Source organism: Rattus norvegicus, chromosome 19 (assembly GCF_021556685.1).
Source record: "Rattus norvegicus strain SHRSP/BbbUtx chromosome 19, alternate assembly SHRSP_T2T, whole genome shotgun sequence".
In the NCBI taxonomy this organism is placed as follows: Eukaryota; Metazoa; Chordata; class Mammalia; order Rodentia; family Muridae; genus Rattus; species Rattus norvegicus.
In genome coordinates, this window is record NC_141552.1 from 44,796,669 (window position 1) to 44,820,476 (window position 23,808).

General features: G+C 43.1%; 1 protein-coding gene across 1 annotated transcript in view; it reads right to left on the reverse strand.

The window, feature by feature from the left end:
- Positions 1–23,808, reverse strand: part of Ttc29 (tetratricopeptide repeat domain 29) — a 211,576-nt gene that overhangs the window by 114,975 nt on the left and 72,793 nt on the right. Inside the window, 2 exon segments of the mRNA NM_001013890.1 lie at positions 6,400–6,485; positions 12,743–12,955. Coding sequence (NP_001013912.1) covers positions 6,400–6,485; positions 12,743–12,955 — 299 coding nt within the window.

Below are 23,808 nucleotides of genomic sequence, written 5' to 3' on the forward strand. Positions count from 1 at the left end.
TTACTACTCTAGGGAGTGCAGACAGCAACTAAACAGGAACAGTTAAGAGTTATTTCCTCCTCCCAAATTTTCTATCCGTGAAGTGCTACGGAAAGAACAAGTCATTCTTTGTGAGGAATGACTTTTATATATATCTTGCATCTGTTAGGTTTGAAGGATAAATAAAATTTCACTACAGTTACTTAATGAAATCCTAAGAATGCCTTATAAATATGATTAATACCCTCTATTGTTAATGGATATAGATCAAGCAAGTTGTAGGTTGCCGGAATATTAATGTCACTATTTTTTTTCGGACATATGGTATGTACTTGCATTCTTTTTATGTAATGCCACTGTGTGGTGATGGAATTACAGGTCAGCCATGCATGCAAGTTAATAGCTTTCTATGTCCTCATAAAGATGCTAACATGTTACATGTGGAGATGGCTACATCAGCAATGTGGGATAATTAAATCATAGTACATGTGATGATGAATCCTATCCATAAAAGCAAATGAAATGAATGACAATCTGATGAATTTTTCTTTCCTTTTACACATTTAAAAAATGACTACTATATTTATCCCCCCCTCTGTGTGTGTGTGTGTGTGTGTGTGTGTGCGTGTGTGTGTGCGCGCGCACGTGCGTGTAGTGTCTGCAAAAGCCAGAAGAAGATGTCCCAACCCCTGGAGCTGGTTACAGGTGGTGGTGAGCCACCCAGCGCAGGTGCTGGGAACAAAATTCAGGTCCCCTAGAGGATTGCATTCTTAACCACTGAGCTATCTCCTTGTATAAGCTTTCTATAAGACCCAGTACAAATTTGTAATAAATTACATTATTACTGAACAATGGAAACCAGGTTATTCACAGAATGAAGAACTGAATAAAGTTGGTTTCCAGTAACTGTTAAGGTGAATGAGGTTTTAGGAAGGAAGGAATTCACACAGCCAGACAAAAGGCCAAGGGGGTGGGGTACACTTCTTTTCTTTAGGGTTACAACATGAATGGTTCAATGTGCAGAAAGCCTTAATTGTGACTTTTAGTAAAACCCACTTATTTTTCAAAGAAATACTATCTAAAACTCAGAATTGCATTTTTAAAATCCTTGACAAGTCAGAAGATGTGGACCAAAGGGAATTTCAATTCCTTTTCTTAGTGCCTGACATGAAGGTCATATTCTCCCCTTGATGGTCAGGGTCTCCATGGCTTTTTACCAAATGTTAGTAAAGCAATCTCAGCTTCTCTTAGCCAAATACCCTTCCCTCATTAACATCTACTTCAGCCTTAATAAAAGTTCAGTTCAGCTCTGTTTGGCCATTCTGGAAGGAATGAGAAGTACCAGGGATGTAGTTTGTTCTCTGTTGCTATATCTAAACACTACAGAAGGTTTTTGATTGTTTGTTTATTTGTTTTTAAAGAGAATGGAGATTTGTCTGTCTTACAGCTCTGGAAGTGCATCCGGTCAGGACTTCTCTCTGGATTATAACACAGTGGAGGGCCTCACAGAGCAAGAGCAAACATGCTACCTGGGGTAGCTCCTCCTTTCTAGCACTTTTACCATCATGGAGACTCGTGACTTTATCTGAGTCTTCCTACCTCCTGAAGCTCTCACCAGCAAATACGATTAGCATATGGCTTTGGGGATTAAATCACTAACAAATGCATTTGCAGGGACACCCCTTCAGAATTGTTGAGTAGAAGTATTTTTTTGAAAAAGACAGGGTAGGATCATTAAATAGATGAGTAGAAGGGAGAAATGTGAAAGAGGTTGAGTACAGGGGAAAAGACTAAAAATTTGAAGATATTTCAGCTTAGAAGATAAATTGCAAGTGGCTGGATAAAATCCTCTGGTTTCAGTAATATCAACTATGTTCACAGCAGGCTGTCTCTTAGGGGTTCCAAGATGACACAGCTGATATGGGGGCACCTCACTCACTCCTGTCCCTAGTCAAAAGGATGAGACAGTGTCATTGCTTTAAAAGCATGAAGGTTATTGATGAGACTGTCAGAGTACAATTTACGAAGGACTTCGAAGAGACCACAGAGACAACCGCTGCACGTTGTCTATCTAGCTGTCAATCATCCATCACTTACCTGTCTACCTGCCTTCCATCATCATCAACCATCTACGTGTCTGTCTGTGAATGGCATGAAGGAATCAGGGGACAATTTCAGTGGGAGGGGACCAGTAGGAACGAGGAGAGCAGCGAAGAGGAGAGCAGTGAAGTTCAGTGACGCGCACCTACGGCCATACTGTCATTTAACCCATTATTCTGTATGCTGATTTTGATGGTCAGTTCTGTCTGTCAATTTGACTAAACCTAGACTCGACTGGGGAAGAGATTCCTAATGAGGAAGTGTCTAGATCAGACTGGCTTACGGTGACGTCTGTGGGGATGAGGGCTGATATGCTAACCTTGTAATCCTGAATCAAGAAATACTACCAGAGAGGGAAGAGGTAGGTCAGCATTTCCTCCCAATGCCATCGTTGGGGTCCTGATGCTGCCTGATTTCCAACTCCTGCCCTTCACGTGGTCCTTCTCTCTGTGCTGTCTTTTGTTCCTCTGTTTCACATCCTCTTCTGCCCTTTAGAACCCCACCCCAGTCAATCCAGGACAATCATCTTATCTCAAGGACCTTAAGCTAATTATGTTTGAATTCACTGGTTCCAGGGATTAGAAAATGGCTGGGGGCCAACACCATTTAACCTATTATGCTCAATAGAGTAAGCCTACTTATTACTCCCACAGGGTACATGAAGTAATTGAGATGTAGAGAGCTCAAGGGACTTGCCCAAGGTTATCTAGATAATAGGCTGTGAACATGAGATTCATATTTACTTCTAGAAAAAAAAAAGCCACTTTCCTGAAAATAGCTTCAAGAATTTTCCATTTGGATGTCAAATATAATTTTTTGATCCATTTTTTACTGGACTTTATCTTATACCACTGACAACATCGGATGCACCAGAATTCCCCACTTAAAGCAGTAATTCTATAGTTAAATTACTCACGCCTTATAAGGCTGCTTATTGTATACTGTATTAGTAATCTTTTTTCATGGCTGTGACAAAATGCCTGACAAAAGGGGGAAGAAAGGTTATGGCTTATGGTTTCAGAGATCCCCACTTATGGTGTTGGCCTCCATTGTTCCTGAGACTGTGTACAGAGAGGCAGAACATGACAGTAGAGGACAGTGGTGAGACTCACCTCACCTCATGATGGACAGGAGACAGAGAGAGACAAAGATGGAGCCCAGAACAAAACAGAGCAGGAAATGGACCCCAAGAACTCACTCCCACATCCTGAGACACCTACTTCCATATTTTTATTTTGTTTTACATATTTATTTATTATGTGTCTGTATGTGTGGACATATGTGCCACAACACACATGTGAAATTCAAAAGACAACCTGTTATTAGTTAATTATTTCCTACTCCATGGGTTCTATGATCCGATTTGGGTCTTTGGGCTTGGCAGCAAGTGCTTTTGCCAGCTGACCTGTCTCATTGGTTCTCCTCCTCCTCCTTTTCCTCCCCCCTCCTCCTCTTCTTCCTCCCCCCCCTCCCCCTCCTCCTCCTCTTCCTCCCCCCCCTCCCCCTCCTCCTCCTCTTCCTCCCCCTCCTCCCCCTCTTTTCCTCTTCCTCCTCTTCCCCCTCCTCCTTTTCCTCCTCCTCCTCCTCCTCCTCCTCATCATCATCATTTTATTATTTTTACTTTTGTTAAGGTTTCTTCTCTCTTTTTTTTCCCTGTGTTGTTATGAAACAAGGTCTTACTCTGTAGCCCAGGTTGGCCTGGAACTCCTGGTAATTTTCCAGCTCTCGAATTTCTCTGGTATTAGCATTACAAGGGTGAGTGTCTTACTGAGAATTACTATAGCTATGATGAAACACCATGACCAAAAAGCAAATTAGGGAGGAAAGGGTTTATTTGGCTTACACTTCCATGTCACAACCCATCACTGAAGGGAGTCTGGGCAGGAACTCAAGCAGGGCAGTGGCTGATGCAGACACCATGGAGGGTGCTACTTACCCCTTGTTCCTCATGGCATTCTCAGCCTGCTTTCTTATAGAACTCAGGACCACCAGCCTAGGGATAGCACCGCCCACAGTGGGCTGAGCCCTCCTGCACTGATCACTAGTTAAGGAAATACCCCACAGACGTGTTTATAGCCTGATTTTATGGAGACATTTTCTCAATTGAAGTTTCTTCCTCTCAGACGACTTTAGCTTGTGTCAAGTTGATATAAAACTGTGCAGCACAGCAAGCCACCATGACAAGTCCAATCTATTCTTTCTAAGTTCTTGCCTATAAAGTTTCAACTACCTCCCAAGTATGGCCCTGGGTCGCCAAATCTTAGCTAGATGTAGTCTAGTAGTGATGGAAATAAATCCGCTATCCCATCACACCGTAAAACCCCATCTCTGAACATTGTCCTGGGGACCAACACATAGGAGGCTTTAAAGGGGATAATTTTATACTCAAGCAATAACACATAATTTACAATAAAACTTTATTGAAAATAACCTTAATGGCCTCCTATAAGAGGCCAAATCCTCCATGGTCCATCCATATGAACCCGTCCGTGCAGACCTTTTAAAGTGAAACATCAGGAATTACACTTGATATTTTCTAAGAGAGTAGACCTTGAGTAGTCTCAGAAAAATAAGGTGTGTTATGGAATAGAGGACTAATGAGTTTGGTTGTGACAATCATTTTCCAGTCTATGTGCACCTCAAACTAGCATGTAGCTGTTAAATGTTTGTGCTAAGCATCCCTTGACAAACCTGTAAAAATGACAACTAAAAGGGAAGCATGCCTGAACTGGTGTGAACAAGTTCACACAAGGTCCAGAGCTGTGTGTGTAAACTGCAAGTGTTTCCTACAGAACAGAAGAGCACATATTTATGTGCAGTTACATGTGGTGCACAAATGGGGTGCTTAACAAAGCAAAGTCATAAATTTGTCTTTGAGAGAAAGAATCATGCAGCCAAGTGTGGGGATGAAAGGGAGATTTCCTGTTGTAAATGATACTGGGTTGTTTGAAGTTACCCTGCTTCCTCCTCCTCCTCCTCTTTCTCCTTCTCTTATCCCCTCTTCCTCCCTCCCCCACCCGTCCTCCTCCTCCCCACTCCTTCTTTTGAGAAAGTCTTGCAGTGTAACTCAGGCTGGCCTCTAACTCAAACGATCCTCCTACTTCAGTTCCCAAGGCTGGCATACATCACCCTACTTTACTTATTTTTTTATTGTCTTCTCTTAATACATTTTGTCTTTCCTCAGCTAATTGCTGAGGAAAAGTATACACATGTGTGCACACACATGTGTGTACATGTATGTGTGTGTATTCATGTGTACCATTCCATCATCATCTTTGTGTGTTCTCTACATATAGAAACCCACTGCTCCACTGTCCTCTTGTGTAACTTCCCATATTTTCAATGTTGGAGCCTACCCCCTCTTCCTTTCCCTCACAAGCTCCTTGTCTACACTACTCTGAATTATGATCATGTTTCTCAGTTGGTCACTTTCATTAAATTAGCTCCTGCAGGAAAGTATGCATCTTGGGGGTTGTGTGCTCTCCAAGCAGCAGAACAGAGCTTTGCTGAACACATATCACTGACCAAGAAATTTAAACGGAAAAGCCATCTAGGAAAATCTATGTTTTCTATGATGGCCAGTTTCTAGGGAGCTAGAAAATAACATGTGGCCCAAATATATGAATCCTACTTAGCATAAAAATCTAAAGAAACCAACAAGATCTCAAAGCCAAGCATTAGACCTGTACAATGTACCAAAGTGAGGTAAGTATGTGAGATGTAAATACCATTTTATAACCATTGCGGATAGCATAAGGGAAGAAAACTGATTTCAATCCTAATGAAAACACGGCTTTTGCTGCCTTGACTTGTGTCAACAAGCAGAGTGGATCCAGTTACACACTGCGTGAGCGCTAATTCTGTCGAGGAGCACTGTGTGTCAAAGATAGGAGCTATCAGCCACTCACTGTCCCTGGTGCACACCCTCTCCACATCAATGCAACTCGCACTAAGGTTTAACAGATGCCTCCTCTCCAAGTGAATGGTCCCAAATCACATTATAAATCCACCACACTCTCACTGCATATTCTTCTTTCATTTAAAACTATTTTCCCTTGTTTTGGGCGAATGGGAGTAGAGGGTCCTATCGCTCTATGTGTGTAAGGTCCATGTGTCTTGTGGCCTTTCATAGTCATTGACTGTGTCTCAGCTTCGAGAGTCAATGGGGCTACTTTTTCAGGTTTCTAGGATACCGTCAGTTCTGATCTCCAGAAATAGGTACACTGATGGCAGGCCCAAGCCATTTCTCCTGACCTTATGATAGCATCAAATATTTTAAAATGATGAAGAAGCAAAGATTAAAATTTTACTTCTACTTACTGATAGTGCGGTTTCATATTCTCCAGAAGCCAAGTGGGCCAAGCCCAGGTAGTAAGAAGCCTCTCCTTCCATGCTTCTGTCATTTCCTGAAGTGAGGATGTAGAGAGGTTACCATGGCATTTTGGGGATGGGCTCATCAATTAAGACAACAGTCAGTCACTCTTTAAAAACATACAGAAATAAAAATGATTCTTTAAGAATTGAAAGACAAGCGCTCTCTCTCTCTCTCTCTCTCTCTCTCTCTCTCTCTCTCCCTTTCTCTCTCTCTGTCTCTCTCTGTGTGTATGTGTGTGTGTGTGCGCATGCGTGTGCACATGTGTGCGCACGCGAGTTAACTAAAACTTATCCTGATCTCAAGTGATAGGTTAAGATACTTTAGCAATATAATTGTAGGAAGTCCCCTCTTTATACACCAAACAGTATATACGTTCCACAAGTCTTAGAATGTTTATATTAGTTTGGCACATGTAGACCTACAGTCATCCAGCATGTCTGTAAAAGCTTACACGAAACAGCAAGCAACAGGTAATAGCTTAGCTGGATGCATACCCCTGCCGTTATCCATGTTTCTGACAGACACATTATGACTGACTGCCTGGTCACGGAATCATATGCTATCAATGACCCAGGGTCATCGATCAGCATGATCAGTTGCACCTAATTACACAGGAGCAGGATACTCACTAAAGAGAAGGCAAGAAAGGTAAATCTACCCATGACGTCCCACTGTGAACGGGCAAGGAACATCAGTTCTAAGGATATACCAAGGAATAGCAGTTCTAAGGATATACCGAGGAATAGCAGTTCTAAGGATATACCGAGGAATAGCAGTTCTAAGGATATACCGAGGAATAGCAGTTCTAAGGATATACCAAGGAATAGCAGTTCTAAGGATATACCGAGGAATAGCAGTTCTAAGGATATACCAAGGAATAGCAGTTCTAAGGATATACCGAGGAATAGAAGTTCTAAGGATATACCGAGGAATAGCAGTTCTAAGGATATACCGAGGAACATCAGTTCTAAGGATATACCAAGGAATAGCAGTTCTAAGGATATACCGAGGAATAGCAGTTCTAAGGATATACCGAGGAATAGCAGTTCTAAGGATATACCGAGGAATAGCAGTTCTAAGGATATACCGAGGAATAGCAGTTCTAAGGATATACCGAGGAATAGCAGTTCTAAGGATATACCGAGGAATAGCAGTTCTAAGGATATACCAAGGAATAGCAGTTCTAAGGATATACCGAGGAATAGCAGTTCTAAGGATATACCGAGGAATAGCAGTTCTAAGGATATACCGAGGAATAGCAGTTCTAAGGATATACCGAGGAATAGCAGTTCTAAGGATATACCGAGGAATAGCAGTTCTAAGGATATACCGAGGAATAGCAGTTCTAAGGATATACCGAGGAGTACTACTTTTGAGAACTTGTAGGCTGATGGCTAACTTGGCAGTGGGGTGCTCATGTGGGAGCCATCCCTGGCTCACGGAATGAATACATGAATGAGTAAATGAGCATCAGTTGGCTTTCAGACATGGCAACTTCTCCTGCTTGTTCACTGGGACTGCACTGTGATAAAATGAAAACAGTGGAGCAACAGGAACACATCAGTAACAACAAGAATTGACATTATAGCGAAAGGTTGGCGTGGTTAGAACTGAGTGACAGATGGGCCAATGGGATGGAGTCAGAGAGTGGACCTGTTTGGTGAGATGCAATGAGAGGTGTTCTGGGGGACACAGCAAGGTAAAGGGAGCATGGGGCAGTGATGGGGAGAGCACAAAGCAGGTCTCGGTTCTGAATGGGTTTGTTAGAAAGATGTCACTGAGAAGACAGCATCCACAATCAAGTGGAATTAGGAGTGTGGAGCAGAAACAACCGGGGACCTCACTGCTATGTGGAAATTAAGCACAGTGCTGAGTAACCACAGGGCAAAAGGAAAGAAACCACAAGGTTAGCTACAGAGTGCAGAGCATGGTGAGAGGGGCAAACCTGAAAAATAAGGCAACCAACAGAAGGGGATAAAGTAGCAGATGGTGGAACAGATAAAGTCACAGTGTAACAGATAAAGTAATAAAGTAAAAAATAAAGTAACAGATACAGTGATAAGGTAACAGATAAAGGGACAAACACACACAGGTGACTTATGAATGCTATAGGTGTCAATTGCTATGATAAAACACTATGACCAAAAACAACCCAGGAGGGGGTTTGTTTCAGTTTGTACTTTATAGGTCATCATGAAGGGAAGTCAGGGCAGGAGTTCAAGGCAGGAACTGGAGGCAGGAACTGTTGCATAGACCATGGAGGAGTGCCACTTACTGGCTTGTTCCCACGGTTTTATCAGTTTTCTTTCTTACACAATCCATGACAACCTGCCCATTATACTGGGCCCTCCTGCATAAATCATCAATCAAGAAACGGCACAACCACAGAGTTGTTTCCAGGCAAATATGATGGAGAGATTTTCTCTGTTGATGTTCTCTCTTCCCAGACATCCCATGTTAACAACAGCATCAGGACCTAACCAGCATGACGGCCATATGCATCTATACCCAAACAGTAGGAAGATGCTTTCCTGACTTGCCAAAAAGATAGATAGAAATGACAAAAAGAGAGGACAGAGTGGAAATGAAACAGAGGGAAAAAGGCAACAGAGGAAATCAACCAATCAACTTTATGATTGGTGAATCATAAAGTTAACAAAATATCAGCCACACTGACATGAAAAGAAGAAACACTCAAATGCTCACAATGGAATCAGGAATGAAAATGGAAATGACTACAGACCTTGATTGTATGAGAATTATGTGAGTATGCTTATACTACCAAACTCTATAAACTAAAATTAAAATATTCCAGAAAGACACAAACACTGACATTAGCTGAAGGAGGGGGAGGGAGAGGAGGAAGAAGAGCAAGATGGAGGGGATGGAAGGGGAGGAAGAGGAAGAGGAGGAAGAGGAAGAGGAGGAAGAGGAGGAAGAGGAGGAAGATGAGGAAGAGGAGGAAGAGGAGGAAGAGGAGGAGGAGGAGGAAGAGGAAGAGGAGGAGGAAGAGGAAGAGGAGGAGGAAGAGGAAGAGGAGGAAGAGGAAGAGGAGGAAGAGGAGGAAGAGGAAGAGGAAGAGGAAGAGGAAGAGGAGGAAGAGAGGGAGGAAGAGGAGGAAGAGGAAGAGGAGGAAGAGAGGGAGGAAGAGGAGGAAGAGGAAGAGGAGGAAGAGGAAGAGGAGGAAGAGGAAGAGGAGGAAGAGGAGGAGGAAGAGGAGGAGGAGGAAGAGGAGGAGGAGGAAGAGGAAGAGGAGGAAGAGGAGGAAGAGGAGCAGGAAGAAGAGGAAGAGATGGAGGAAGATGGAGGAGAAGGAACAGGAGGATGGAGGAGGGGGACAGAGGAGGATAAGGAGGAAGAGGGGGATGGAGCAGGACAGGGATAGAGGAGGAGGAGGAAGAGGAGGAGGATGGAGGAGGAGAATGGAGCAGAAGAATCTTTGATACAATAAGCTAAGCAACTGAATGTGATTATGACTGAAAACATCTTACAAAGAAAAGTTCAGTCACAGTTACCTTTATTGAAAAATGTAAGAAGAGTTAGCACCCATCAGGTATAACTTCTTAAAAGCAGCCTATGGGAAACATTTCCCAAAGCGTTCTGTGAGGTCAGTCTTAACGCTGAGACAAAGACACCACTAGAGACCAAATCAAGAAGCCCTGACAACAGCAGTCCCTACTGATACAGGGAGAATAATTATGCACACAAAAATGTAGCAAAGCAAATCTAGTGACATAAAAAGGATTGTAAATCATTATCAAGAGGCATTTGCTCTAGAAGCCTAGGTTGACTACCACCAGGAGGTAGAAGTGACCTCACTGCATGGGAGGAAATGTTTTCAAATCAGATATCTGATGAAAGATTCACGTTACCAATCATAAGGGATTTTAATAACCCAATGATAGACAAATAACACAACGGCAATGTGCAAAGATGTCAGGGATGGCTGGCGAGATGTCCCCTTTGCAAGCTAGTGATCCTCAGAAAGTGAACATGGAGTGGTCACGTGACTCAACAATTCTCCTGGGTATGCACCAAAGAGAATTCAAAATGTACGAGTAGCTCCACTAGGACAACTCAGATGTTTATCAGATGATGAGTATATGAAGAAGGTGTGTGTGTGTGTGAAAACCTGAAAACCATTCAGTGAAGTGTTATTTGGTGCATGTATTCATGCTATAAGTTGTGTGCGTGCGTGCTTGTGTGTGTGCGTGTGTGCGTGCGTGCCTGTGTGTTCTATATTTATTGCAATCTGAGAAACCATTTATTGCTTATAAATTCCTTATAGTCAGATACTTGGGAAAGTGTGATAAATGTTTAGTTAGGAGTAACAAGGAAATAGCACAGCAACATATCTTAAATGTCTTAAAGCACCATACTCCACAACTTGCACCTTCCACCATGGTGCCCTGAAGAAGGATTTGGGCCTTAGTGAATGTGCATGTCTCTTACATGCTATCTAAAGCCCACATGGGAGGCACATGCTTCCTGATTTCCATTCCTTTCTCAACTCTCCTACCACCAAATGCAAAACTAAAGTACGCTATCTTCTAGTGTGTGTGCCTTTCTACTGAGATTCCTGTCCACACCTTCTGCGTGGTCACAATTTGCTTGTTGACACAGGTGCCCGTGCTGTGATCTGCACTCACATTTACTCCCCTAGAGAAGACACGGGCCACCGTTTATGCAGAAACAGTTCATTTGATGGAAATTATCTTTCAGTGATGGAAATTTCCTTTAAACATTTCGACTAAAGTTATTTTTTGAATGAAAGATAGAAAGAGTTCAAATGCTTACTTTCCCTCTAAACTAAATTAAAATCACACCCTAAGGCCAGTCCTATTCACCTCAAATAAGCCATGAACTACTTAACAAATGAATTCATTAACAATGTCCATGAGTCAACCCTGCACCTTCCTCTCCCCTATCATGGGAAAACTGCTCCACTAGAAAATGACTGCGTGGTGACGTGGTAATGCAAGGGGTATTTTCCTTTGTGTTATAAATTAAAAGTTTTTTTTTAAATTAACTTGAGTATTTCTTATTTACATTTTGAGTGTTATTCCCTTTTCCGGTTTCCGGGCCAACATCCCCCCTCCTCCTCCCCTTCTTTATGGATGTTCCCCTCCCAACCCTCCCCCCATTGCTGCCCTCCCCTCAACAATCACGTTCACTGGGGGTTCAGTCTTAGCAGGACCCAGGGCTTCCCCTTCCACTGGTGATTCTTACTAGGATATTCAATGCTACCTATGAGGTCAGAGTCCAGGGTCAGTCCATGTATAGTCTTTGGGTAGTGGCTTAGTCCCTGGAAGCTCTGGTTGCTTGGCATTGTTGTTATAAATTAAAAGTTTATAGTGTATGCTCCATTTCCATTATGTCTCATACAGAGAAAGATGCTGTAAGATATTAAGGATATGAGCTGCTTTCCCCAAAGCATTTTTTCCTGCTAAGAGTGTGAAGGAGAGTCACATGGGCATCCTGTCAGCTTGCAGTCTCTGATGCTGCCATCAGGGTGGGACAGACTGTGAAAAAATGCTGCGTTCTCTCCTCCTGAAGCTGATAATGCAGGACCAATGGCTGAGCTGTGAGAGGCAAAGGCCCAACGTGGACTGCAGAGCTATTTCCCAGTTACTCCTGACTAAACATTTATAACAATTTCCCAAGTATCCTATGAGAGGAAATTTATAAACAATAAAGGGTTTCTCAGATTGCAGAAAATACAACACACACAAACACACACACACACACACACACACACACACACGAGAAAGAGAGAGAGAGACAGAGACAGAGACAGAGACAGAGAAGGGGGAGGGAGGGAGAGAAGGAGAGAAAGAGGGAGAGAGAGAGAGAAGAGGCAGAGAGACAGAGAGACAGAGACAGAGAGGGGGAGGGAGAGAGAGAGAAAGAGAGAGAGAGAGAGAGAGAGAGAGAGAGAGAGAGAGAGAGAGAGAGAGAGAGATGACCCTATCTTCTCTTTGTGGGTTCCCTGCTTTACAACAGTACCCCCAGTGGATTGTAATTTTGGAAATAAAGCTTTCAAGAACTAATGGATTTCTTGTCAGCACTGAGGCCTCCCTCTGCCTTACAGCGGACTCTGAAAGCATGTTGATGGCTTTTGTCTTTGCATTTCATATGAAACAATTACCTACGACTTGACAATTTTTACTCCTCTCCTGGGAGAGCCAGTGGCTGTGCACTAAAGAAAGCACTGTGCGAGCAGTGTTCACCACTCACCTTCTCCGGCTGTCCACCAGGGAAAGCACCGTGTGAAGACTCACCACTCACCTTCTCTGGCTATCTCGGAAGCTTTGATGAGGATTTTGATGGCCTGTTTGTAGTCCCTGTTTTGCAGCATCCTGTCTGAGAGCAGTCTGTAGGTTCTCACGAGACTTTCACAGGCTATCAAGTTGAGGAACTGACCCGTCGCATCCTTCCATAACCGTCCCTGTGTCAATTCATGGAATGCTTCATAATGCTCTGCGGCTTTCAGAAGCTCACCTGAAGAATAAAAGCCATTCATAAACATGAAAGTGTCAGCCAGAACGGGTTTTTTAAAGGTCCGTGTACTGTCAGTTGCACTCACAAATGGCGAGAGCTCTACTCGGTGGGTTACATGTGTTGGAATTGCTTTCAGCATTGCTCTTAAAGGGTGGGGACAGAAGCAGAGCCACGCAGTGCAAAACCATCAGAAATGAACAGGATCTGCCTCGAATAGGACCTCAGAGTCTCCTTACACACCTTCAAGCATGGTGAACTCAGCAGTTGAAGGGACTGCCATTGTGCATGGTTAGAGACAGTGTGAGACAGTGGGAAGGCCCATGCATTCCCCCAGTGAACCACCAAACAGTCTGCTGGGGCAGAACTCATATGGTTCCATTTTACAGAAGAGAAGGTAGAGGCTCAGCTCAATGTTGCATGCTTAGGGGCAGCACAAGAAAGGCTTTCCAGAGGCCGTGCCAGCTACCTCATTGCTTTCCCGAGACAGCAACTGCCTCACTCTTAGGGAGCATTTAGATACCATGGGAATAGAATGCACTGGCACAGTGGGCTTGAAGATTACTGCTCAGAACCTGAAGGAACCACCTCCACATTCCCCAGTGACAAGAACCTCATTGAACTGCAGTTCTGGATCGATTGCGTCTTATCTGTCATTCCCAAACTCTGAATTAGCCTCAGACCATTTCATCCCTTCAAATATGAAACAATGTTCTTCTGGGAGAGCAGTCTGCAGTCCCATGCTGTGGACTATATCTGACATGTAAATTCCCTTTGGAGACCCTCCTGCTATCCTGTAATGCAAGCAGTCTTTGAGGCATTAGAGTGGCACTCCTCATCCCGGACATTTCACGCCTAAGGGTTTCAACTGTAGCCATTAAAAGTGGGTGAGGGTTTCAAGCAGAAGACCTGTTTCTTGTTTTGTTTGTTTGTTTAGGCTTACACTGATTGCTGCCCCCTCTATGCCTTACTTTATTATTCTGCGAACTAAGCATCTACCGTAAGATTTAGAAATTAATTACTGCATGTTCAGTGTATTATGGAGTTAGTGTGAAATAAACATAGGGGCGTTATCAGTTGGCATAGTAATAGCATTTCTACAATAACTAATGGCTAATTGCAACATAGTCTCTACATTTATACTCTATATCCAGTGTATCCTGCAAGAGATAAGAGTTAGTCCTTCTAACAATATTACCAAGACTGGTTGAATTAACCTTTGCAGTTCATATTAGGATCAATACATTTCCACAAATTGTTTCATTGCCCCTGACTGTACAATCTGTCCCCATTCATTATGCTGACCATGTTATTGAGATGACTATTAGTGACGACACAGACCAACTAAGAGGGTTGGCACACACTTATATAACACCAGCACTTGGGAGCTAGCATGAAAAGACCAGAATTATAAGTAGGAGACTGTCTTAGGTAAGACAGGGTTTCTAATAACACCATCAAAATAAGAAAGCGAAAGGACATGGGGAGTCCCTAGCAGCAGGTGGTAGAAAAATGCAGTAAAATCACGGCAGTGTGAGTCCTTACTGTCTGTGCGGGGTGGGAAGAAACAAAGATATAGAACCCAAGGAGAGGGGTTCTGCAGAGCTGCTTAGAAACGTATACAGCTTTGGAAGAGAGGAGAGAGCACACCCACAAACTGGTAATACCAAAGAATGTTTCATCTCATAGGCATTTACAGTAACCGAAAATATCAGGAAGCAACTATAAGTAAAGCACTCTGTCTGGGAGGAAGGGGTATGGGCGGCAGGTGGTTTGGGTTTTGCTTTTCTTTTTTCATGGTTTTTTCCTTTCCACTTATTGGAATTTTATAGAATTGTTATTATCAAAATGTTTATTTTGTAATATGAAATACACAACAGAATTCATTTTTAAATAACACCCAAACTCTTTTCGCTTTGCTACAAGTGCAGAGGGCGGACACCCCTGCTCCAGGCTGTCTTTCCTTGCAGCTGATCCTTTCCGTGGCTCCTGGGAAGGCCAGCAGAGTTTTCCATCTCTGACTTAGAGTGCCTCTCGTCAGAAACACCTTCCTGAAATACCCACCACCCTCTTTTTTTGGGGGGGGGTTGGATTTCCAATGGAGCACTGGCGTGTATGTGTGTTATGTTTCCTCTGCCAACTGTATTTCTGCCCACAAACGATAGCTTCCTAACTCTGGAGACACATGCACAAAACTCCTTTTTCTTCTCCAGTGCCCATCTATTCATGAAGTAGACACACAGTTTTCTGTTTTCTTCTGGGCCATGTGATTAGAGAATAGTGGATATAGGAAACTGAGAGAAACCAGGGAGTTCCAGCAGGTGTGCGAGCGTGCGTGCGTGTGTGTGTATAGAACTATAAAAGAGCTGGCTCTCTAGATTACACAGTTCATTTAAATTAGATGCAAATGAGGCATAATGGTTTAAAGAATAAGTGAGAGGAGAGGTCTTTATACAAATTTGGGAGTGGAAGTTGAAGGCAGAGAGAGGTAGAGGTGAACCTGAGGATGGGAAGCTGGGAAAGAGTAAAGATACAATCTCTGTCCTCCCTGTGACAGACTCAATGTGTGTGAAAGAATAAGATCTGGGAGGCTTTTGGGACACTGGTCACTATGAAGGACCATCTTGAGGTAATCAGAAATGGTCTTTTTGTATGAATTCGGAGTTTCTTGAGCTTTTGGGGTTAGTATCAGTGGACAAGCTAGTTCAAGACTGTCTGGGATTCAGGTCTCAAAGGTTAAAGGACAGATTTGCAAACCACATTTAAATTTCTTATGATTGGAGGTTGAACTCCTGATTCTTAAATTTCCATAATGGTTCTACCACATCAAATATGGCACCACCGACAGGCCAGGAACTTCAGTCGCCTCACTTAACCCTTGTAGGCATCCATCTCTCAGGTGAGAAGCAATGCTAGAATTAATGTGTACTAGTCTCTTCTAGGCCTAAAATATTGCCACTCAACTCAGGCCATTAACAAAAACCCACCACGAACTTCTGGATCTTCCTGAATACCCAGAAATAGAGTCAGCTCCCTCAAAGCCCCGTTTCCCCTCAGCTGCCTGGGAACACCTCAAGGACTCCTGGAGTTCCTTGCATGTCTGAGATGTAGTGTCTTCTGCCAATCAGTCCAGGCTTCAACCCTACCTTTTGCTGCTTTGGCACAGATGAGGTTGATCCCTAAGTTTCTGTTCAGAAGAATTTTTATAGAAGTAGACTCTCTTAGTCCTTCCCCAATCTAAGGTTTCGTTTCTTAATTTATGTCATACAAGTAAATAAGACAGGAAGGATTTGATTCTAATGATTGTCTAAAGACTGGTCAGGACTTGAGAGCACACATTATAATATAGCATAACATTTGACTGAAAATATTAGAAGCTATGCCTCCACTATGAAAAGGCTATAGTAGTTTAAATAGTTACTGCCTTGAAGCAGTATCGACAATGGTATAATTTCTGTCCAATCTCTGCCCAATAGGGCCCTTTGTAATCATTTTACGTTCTGAGTGTCTGTTGCTGGTTGAATAGGTATCTATTGAAATACAATGCATATTGCATTTATCTGAAAACTTTCATGACATTACTAAAGTACTGGGAGAGGTCATAAATAACAATCACTTTGACAAAGCGGTGTATTAGTTACTTTTTGTTGCTGTGATACAGCACCAGGACGAGCTCTAAGAAGGAGGAGTTTATTTGGGATTATGGTTCCCGGGGACAAGAGTCCATCGTGGTGGCATAAAGGAATACAGAAAGCCAGTAGTGGGCACGGTGGTTGGAGCAGAGGCTGAGAGTTCACAGCTTTAGACTCAAGCACGAAGCAGGGAGAACAAACTACAAATAGCTCATCCTCCAATGACCCTTTGTTGTTGTAAAAATATAAAAAATAAAAAAGCTGTCTTTTATCCCACTAGGAACCAGAACTGCGGTGCCCCATGATATCTGATAGATATCTTAATTCTCAGTCAGCAAAGCCTCTCACCTGCTCTGCTCAATCCCATATCACACTGCCGAAGGCCTCTCTCTGAGCCTGGCAGCAATCTCTCTACCTGTCTAGTTCCCAAGGCAGGTTTCCATGCCAGAAACACACATCCCAACTCTGTGGCGGCCCAGTGTCTCCAGCTGCCGCACACTTTCCTACACTCAAACTGTAATATAAAAGAACACACAACACAATAACCTTTGACCCAGTTGATTAGATATAATTGCACACCTGAACATACAAAGCCCAGTAGTATCCATCCCTTAAAAACATTGATAACAACTTGTAGACACACAGAGCGGGACCTTAACGTCTCCTTCCGTGTTGTCTACCGGCTACTCTCTCTCTCTCCTCCCCTTCCGTTCCCGTCTCCTCCTCTTCCTTCAAACTTTTCTCCCGCCCATTCTCCCTTCTCGTCCAATGACAGGCCTCATTCTATCTTGTATCTGCCTCACCTGTGACATCATCCCACAACCCTTCACCACCAGAACTTCCCAAACAGCACCGTTAACTGGAAATCAAGGGTTTAAATGCTTGAACTGTTCCTATATAATCTAGCCTTCATTTTCAAATAAAATTTAACACATCAGATCTAGAGAGTGCTTTCTAGATCCCACTGACTGTCTTTTAGGAGAACAAGAATGAGTCGTGTGTGTGTGTGTGTGTGTGTGTGTGTGTGTGTGTGTGTGTGTGTTTTCTTTTTGTTTGGTCTTGTTTTTGACCCTTGTTTGAATTCTCAAGTGTGGACATTATTTTCCACTGAGGAACAGTAAGAGAGGGAGGAGAAATGATCGAACCAGGTACCATAAAAATTAAACTTAGTGGGAGCCTCATATCCATTAACCGTCTCTGAGGGGAGGGATTTTGATCACGTGACAGCAGGATCATTAGCGAGCCCTCAGCACCATAATATCTGGGTAGCAGTCTGTGAGTGGTATACCAAGCACTGCTGAGCTCAAAGCATGGGTTGCACGGCTCCACGACCAAGTGGAAACGTACCGTGCTACTTCATGTGAGTCAGGAAGAGAACAGGACCCAAACGTCTCACTGGAGGGAAGAAAGGGGTCCCTCCATAGATAGACCAGTGTCCATTTTCCTATAAAACCATGAAATAGCATTGTAAAACACATCTTAGGTGAACCTTGTGGACAACTGGCTGGGGCAGGGATATGTAGGGATAGACAGAGGTGGTCCAGACTCGGTTTTATTTTGTTGGCTTTTAACAATTCTATGACATCTACATAAGCAATGAAGACTTCCATGTGCTTTTATAGTTTTCACCCCAAGAAAAGTGTGCTCCTACCATAAACATACTCTTAGGGTATTTCCTTATATCCAAGGCTCACATGAACAAGAAACCCATTCACTTACTTAAAAACACCAGCAAAACCCAGGCAATGCTGCTGTAAACCGCACAGTGCTTGGGAGGATGTTAAGACGAACACACTGTGGAGAAAACACAATTTTATACATTTGGATATTACCCAAATTGTGGCTTCTCCTTTTCTGTACGCCATTTCTGAAAGTTTATAGATATTTGTTGTCTCACAGCAGATGTCTAGAACAAATATTAAGCAAAGGGAAATGTATATGATCTCTCCCGTTTTAGCTTTTTTTTTTTAAAGTAGGAAGATTGACTAGATATTAACACAAATGGGTTTAAATGTGGAGCTGCCATAAAGGCAGGAACATAAATGTAATTCTCCCAGCCGCTATTTTGATGCACATTTTTGATTCCATGAATATTTTATGAAATGGCCCAAACTAAAGCCATATAACATTCCTGCATTACTGATGCCTGCGCCCGTAAGCTACGAACATTAGAGGCATGATTGAATGCATTAAAATGAACTCATTCAGCAGTGCATTGATTACTTGAAGGGGGAGGGAAACAGGAAAGAGAGAGAAGGAAAAAGAAAGAAAGGAAGAAAAAGAAGTTGCACTTCAGGAAACCAGCACATGCTGAAAGACAGTGGGGCGAGGGCACGTCCGAATTCAGCAACACTTCATAAAATGTGACTCATGCCAGCCTTGACATTAATTAGGCAAGGTGTTAATTATGCCCAAAGATGGCTGTGGTATTGTTCAAATAATTTAAAATGTCACAGTCCTTAAGATGCAGAGACCTGGACTGCTTTAGCTCCATATATCAGCAAGTCTGAGAGTAACTAATTATTTCTTTTTCTATCAACTTGTACATTTGCCAGTGAAAACAACTGCAGAAACAACTGCTTGAGAATAATTTGACAGGTCCATGAGGCCCATTTCCGTGGCAGCGCCAGCATACACGGAAAGCATATTTAATTCTAAACTGTGCACGTTTGTTGAAGACTTTAGGGAAATATTCCACTTTAGTTTAAAACAACAACCCAAGGAACAATAAAGCTTTATGTATATTATGTTGTGTTTTAATCTGGAATGACTGGCCATCTTTGGCATAAATTACTATCCTGTACAATGTAGACACAGAACGTGCTAGAAGCAATATTGAGCAGTAGCAAAAAGAGCGAAATGTTACTGCTCTGGTGTGAAAAACAAAAGACATTGGTTTCCATTTTGGCTTAACTGCAGGAGCAATTTACATCATCTTTCCATATTTGCATTCAATTATAATCATTACAACAGCGCTACAAGTGCTGACATAGCTGAACCTCACCATCCTGCCAACGGGAAGGATTGCTTTCCGTCGTTTGTCTCCTGTTGTGGGGAGAATTGCTGTGTACTTTAAGACACTGTACACTGTGGCAGAATGGAGTGCTGGAAGGCAAAGGTTTACATCCATAACTCAGTAACATCTCTAATAAACAGGGCAGAAAATGTGTCTGTAACTTTCAAGGAGTTACCATGGGATACGCGGGCGGCAGGGGCGGGGAGACGACTTTGACGGCTGTTTCTTTTCAACACAGATTTCAGGTGGGCTGTGGGAGCGCCACCATCCACTAGATAAAGACTGATGCTGACTAAAGCAGACAGTGAAGCGGGTTCTAGGGAGGCAGGTGTGTGTGTCTGTCTGTGTGTGTGTTTATGCCTATTTGTGCCTGAGTGTATATGTGTTATGTGTGTTTGTGTATGTGTGTGCTGTATGTATGTGTCTGTAGGTCTGTCTGGGTGTTGTACGTGTGTGAGTCTGTGGGTCTCTGTGTGTTGTAGGTGTCTGTTGTCTGTATGTGTCTGTGTGAGGGATGTTGGAGAGTGAGTCCAGGAGATGCACAAAGGTCTTTATTAGGAGGCCTGGAGCAGGGTAAAGCCTGCCTTGATCCTCCGAGCCCTTGGAGGAAGCCCTGTTAACAGTTGCTGTTCGGATATTTGTGTAGCCCAGCTATAGTTTGTGCCCAAGCTTAACTGCTAAATGCCAACAGTTGGTGCCTGAGTTAGGAGATCTGAGGTGATGGGCTCAGTGTGAAGAGCTTCTCTTCTCCCCTAACGCTTCCTTATTAGCTGTTGACTTTGGGTAAGAGATGATTTGGGATCTGCCCTAATCAAAATTGGGCCCCTTGGGGGAGTCAGGATCTGATAGTATTATTTGGAGTCAGGTCCCCGGGGTTCACGGGAAAGTTACATCTTGCCCTTGGTCCCTACTGTCTTTTCTCTGCTTCCTGTCTTTCTTGAAGTGAGCAGCTCTGCTCCTCTCCTCCCCCTCTAGCAGGAGGTCTAATCTCACCTCAGGCCCAAAATAGAGAAACTTCTGCAATCATGACTGGAGACAAATCCTCACCTCCTTGAACTGTTTGCCACAGCTGTAAGAAGTCTGAGTAATAAATTTTCTTGGTTCTTAAACATGTATAAGCTGAAGATAACAGATTGTCTCAAAAATTAAAATAAAAATATGTAAAACCTTGGGTTCAAAACACTGATATGGTGGTGCACAGCTGGAATCCTAGCCTGTGAGTGGCAGAAGTAGGATCGTGAGTTCAAGGTTATCCTTAGCTATATAGTGAGTTTGAGGCCAGCCTGGGTTACATGAGACTCCATCTCAAAAACAAAGGTAAAACCTTTATTGAATTTATACACATGAAAGGAATGCCTCTCATTAATAAAACTTGCAGATTTCAAATTTTCTTCATATAACATATTATTTTACTGTCATGTTTTTACCTTATTTAAAAGTCCCTACTGTAATATTTAAGTTTAATCTAGTGATTTGTGCATACTGGGCTAGCACTGGATCAATTGTTGCTCTACAAGTGCAAGTACTCAAACATCCCAAGTAAAAGATGCTGCTAGGTGCACAGGCCTGCAGATCAAGGCCTGATCCTGACTTTGGCACTAGTGAGAAACTAATGAGAAGCAATTCAGACCCCGTACCATCACTCTCCCGCAATCCATGTCACTCATAATTTTAAATAAACCACACTCTGCCTCATTTGAGTATGCTTGTATGAGCAAAGAGAAAGATGTGGATGGCTGTCTGTCGGACTCATTATCAACATGCCGGTGAGGAAAGAGGGGTGCCTTCTCCCCTCCACATCTTCATTTAGGCCGATAAGGAAGGTTTTGCAAAGGGAGAACCAGCTCACCAGCTAAGAATGTTCTATTTAGGTGAGCATGAGGGAGATAAACTACATTAGTTGAACACTTGGTAGTTGTCAACCAGAATAGTAAATGATTCTAGAGATTCGTTCTCTTCCCACCCCTTCCATCCTCCCTTCCCCTCCCTCTCTTTCCCTGAGTCCTCATTTGACCCTGAAGTTTTAGCATCTGTGTGTCAACACCTTAGAGCTACAGTGACAGTCTTTGGGACTGTCCTGCTGGCTGCTCCTGGGCAAGGCCCTTGTGGAATGCACCACATCCTTGATTTCTTGGTGTCAGGTTACAACCGCCCCTTTCACAGGAGCCTACTGAGCTCCATTCAACTTGGCCTGACTCAGTTGAGCTGCAGCTCTGGCTAAGGCGCTGGCACGAGCCCCAAGCTGACAGCTGCACTTCCTGGAAGCTCAGTAGCCTTGGTGCTTGGTTGTCCGAGTTTTAATTTGTGTTTTGTTAGTTTCCCCTTCTTTTTCTCCCATTCCCTCCTCCTTTCCCGTCCCTCTGCTCTACACCCCTCCCTTCCCTTCTCTCTTTCCCTTTCTTTGATATGGAACTGAGTCCCTTGTCCCATTGAAGGCTGTTGACACAGTAATTGGACAGCATTTGCACTCCTCTGCAGACAGTTTGGGGGCAGCGCTTCTTGGCAGCAGAGGAAATACTGGCCCAGAGCAGTTACCCACTACACAGACTGCAGCAGCCTTGGTGCAGCCAGCCAAGGCCTCCCTGCAAAGCTTTCAAACAGAAAACCCTGCTGCAGAGCCAGCACCTCTGAACCAGGCGGGGCTGCCTCTCTGTGCTACTCATTAAACAGTAAATAATTAAAACCCCCTGAAAAAGGCAGGTAAAATACAAGCCACAATGTCAGTAACACAGACATGAAAGAGAAAGGGGAAGAAAATGAATTAAAAAAAAACAGTGAAATAATTCATTTTGAAGCTATAATAAAGTTTCATTTGCAGTCTTGTTTAAAGATATATCAGACTTCAGGGATGTAACCCAATTACATTTTTATTCTAAGTTCCATTCAAAGATCTTGGACTTTGATTCTTTAACACAGATCAAACATGGTATAATTTTCTCCTGGTTATCAATACTTAAAAAGAAGCACTTCATTAGATACTGTAAGGTCTTACGTGTGTGTACACAGAGTAGGTGGATAACAAAATGAGATGACCCAGAAAGGGGACAGTTACAGTCTGCACAGAAGCAGCAGTAGGATCCACTTGGTTTCTTTAGGAAAGTTTGAGTGACTGAGTCCACGCTTACAGAACTGAGAATGCCTGAGTTTCCATCGAATCTGGTCAGGCGGCTCTTGGAAAATACATGATAGGTGTTACACCTCCAATTAGTTCCTGGGGTTTATGGTAGAAATGGAGTGTGGGACTAAAGAGCTTGAGTCGTGCAGTGTCACAGCCATCCCAGGGAGGGGCCTCAGACATAGTTTTGGAGCCCCCCAATAGCTCATTTCCAATGCAGAGCTCTGCTTCTTGTCAGGCCTCCTCCTCTGGAAACAGACTCTTCCTGACAACTTTCCTCCAGAAGATATTGAAGACACACCTTCAAAGGTGGTTTAGAAGCAGACATGTGCTTCTCAGTTATTTACTTCTTTGGAGGCTGGGATTGAACCCAGCTAGGCAGGCATTCTTGTGCCTTATTTTTTTTTTTTTTTTTTTTGGTTCTATTTTTTCGGAGCTGGGGACCGAACCCAGGGCCTTGCGCTTCCTAGGTAAGCGCTCTACCACTGAGCTAAATCCCCAGCCCCCACTCTTGTGCCTTATATCTCATATCCTTATCTTCTTATATCTCAAGTCCTTAAAAAAATTATATATATATATATATATATATGTGTGTGTGTGTGTGTGTGTGTGTGTATGTATAACGAAGGGAGAGAAATTCTGCAGGAACAGGTGTTGCTATGACTCAGCTATGAAGCTCTGCATGGGGTTCTGAGAGGGCTGGGTTTTGTTTGTTTGTTTTCCCATTTGCTTTTGCTCGTCATCCAGAAGTCTGCAGTGCCCATGGACACATTCATATTTTCAAGACTAACACTTTGGTAAAAAGGCCTTTGTTACTCTAAGTGCCATTTTCTCTTGCAGCATCTTGTATTTAGGGGAGGCTTCGCTGTAACAAATCTTAAAGCCGATGGCATTTTAGATGGAGAATAAAGTCTTTTGAAGCCTCCAATACTCCGATAATGCTTGTCAACAACCTATTAATGGCAAACAACAAAGAAGAGAAAGACTCTCGCCAGGGTTAACATACGAATAAAATACCAGGACTTAGGAAAATGTAACATAGGGTGACCAGTTCTAGAAAAACAGATGTTTTCAAAAACGTATCAGCAGAACT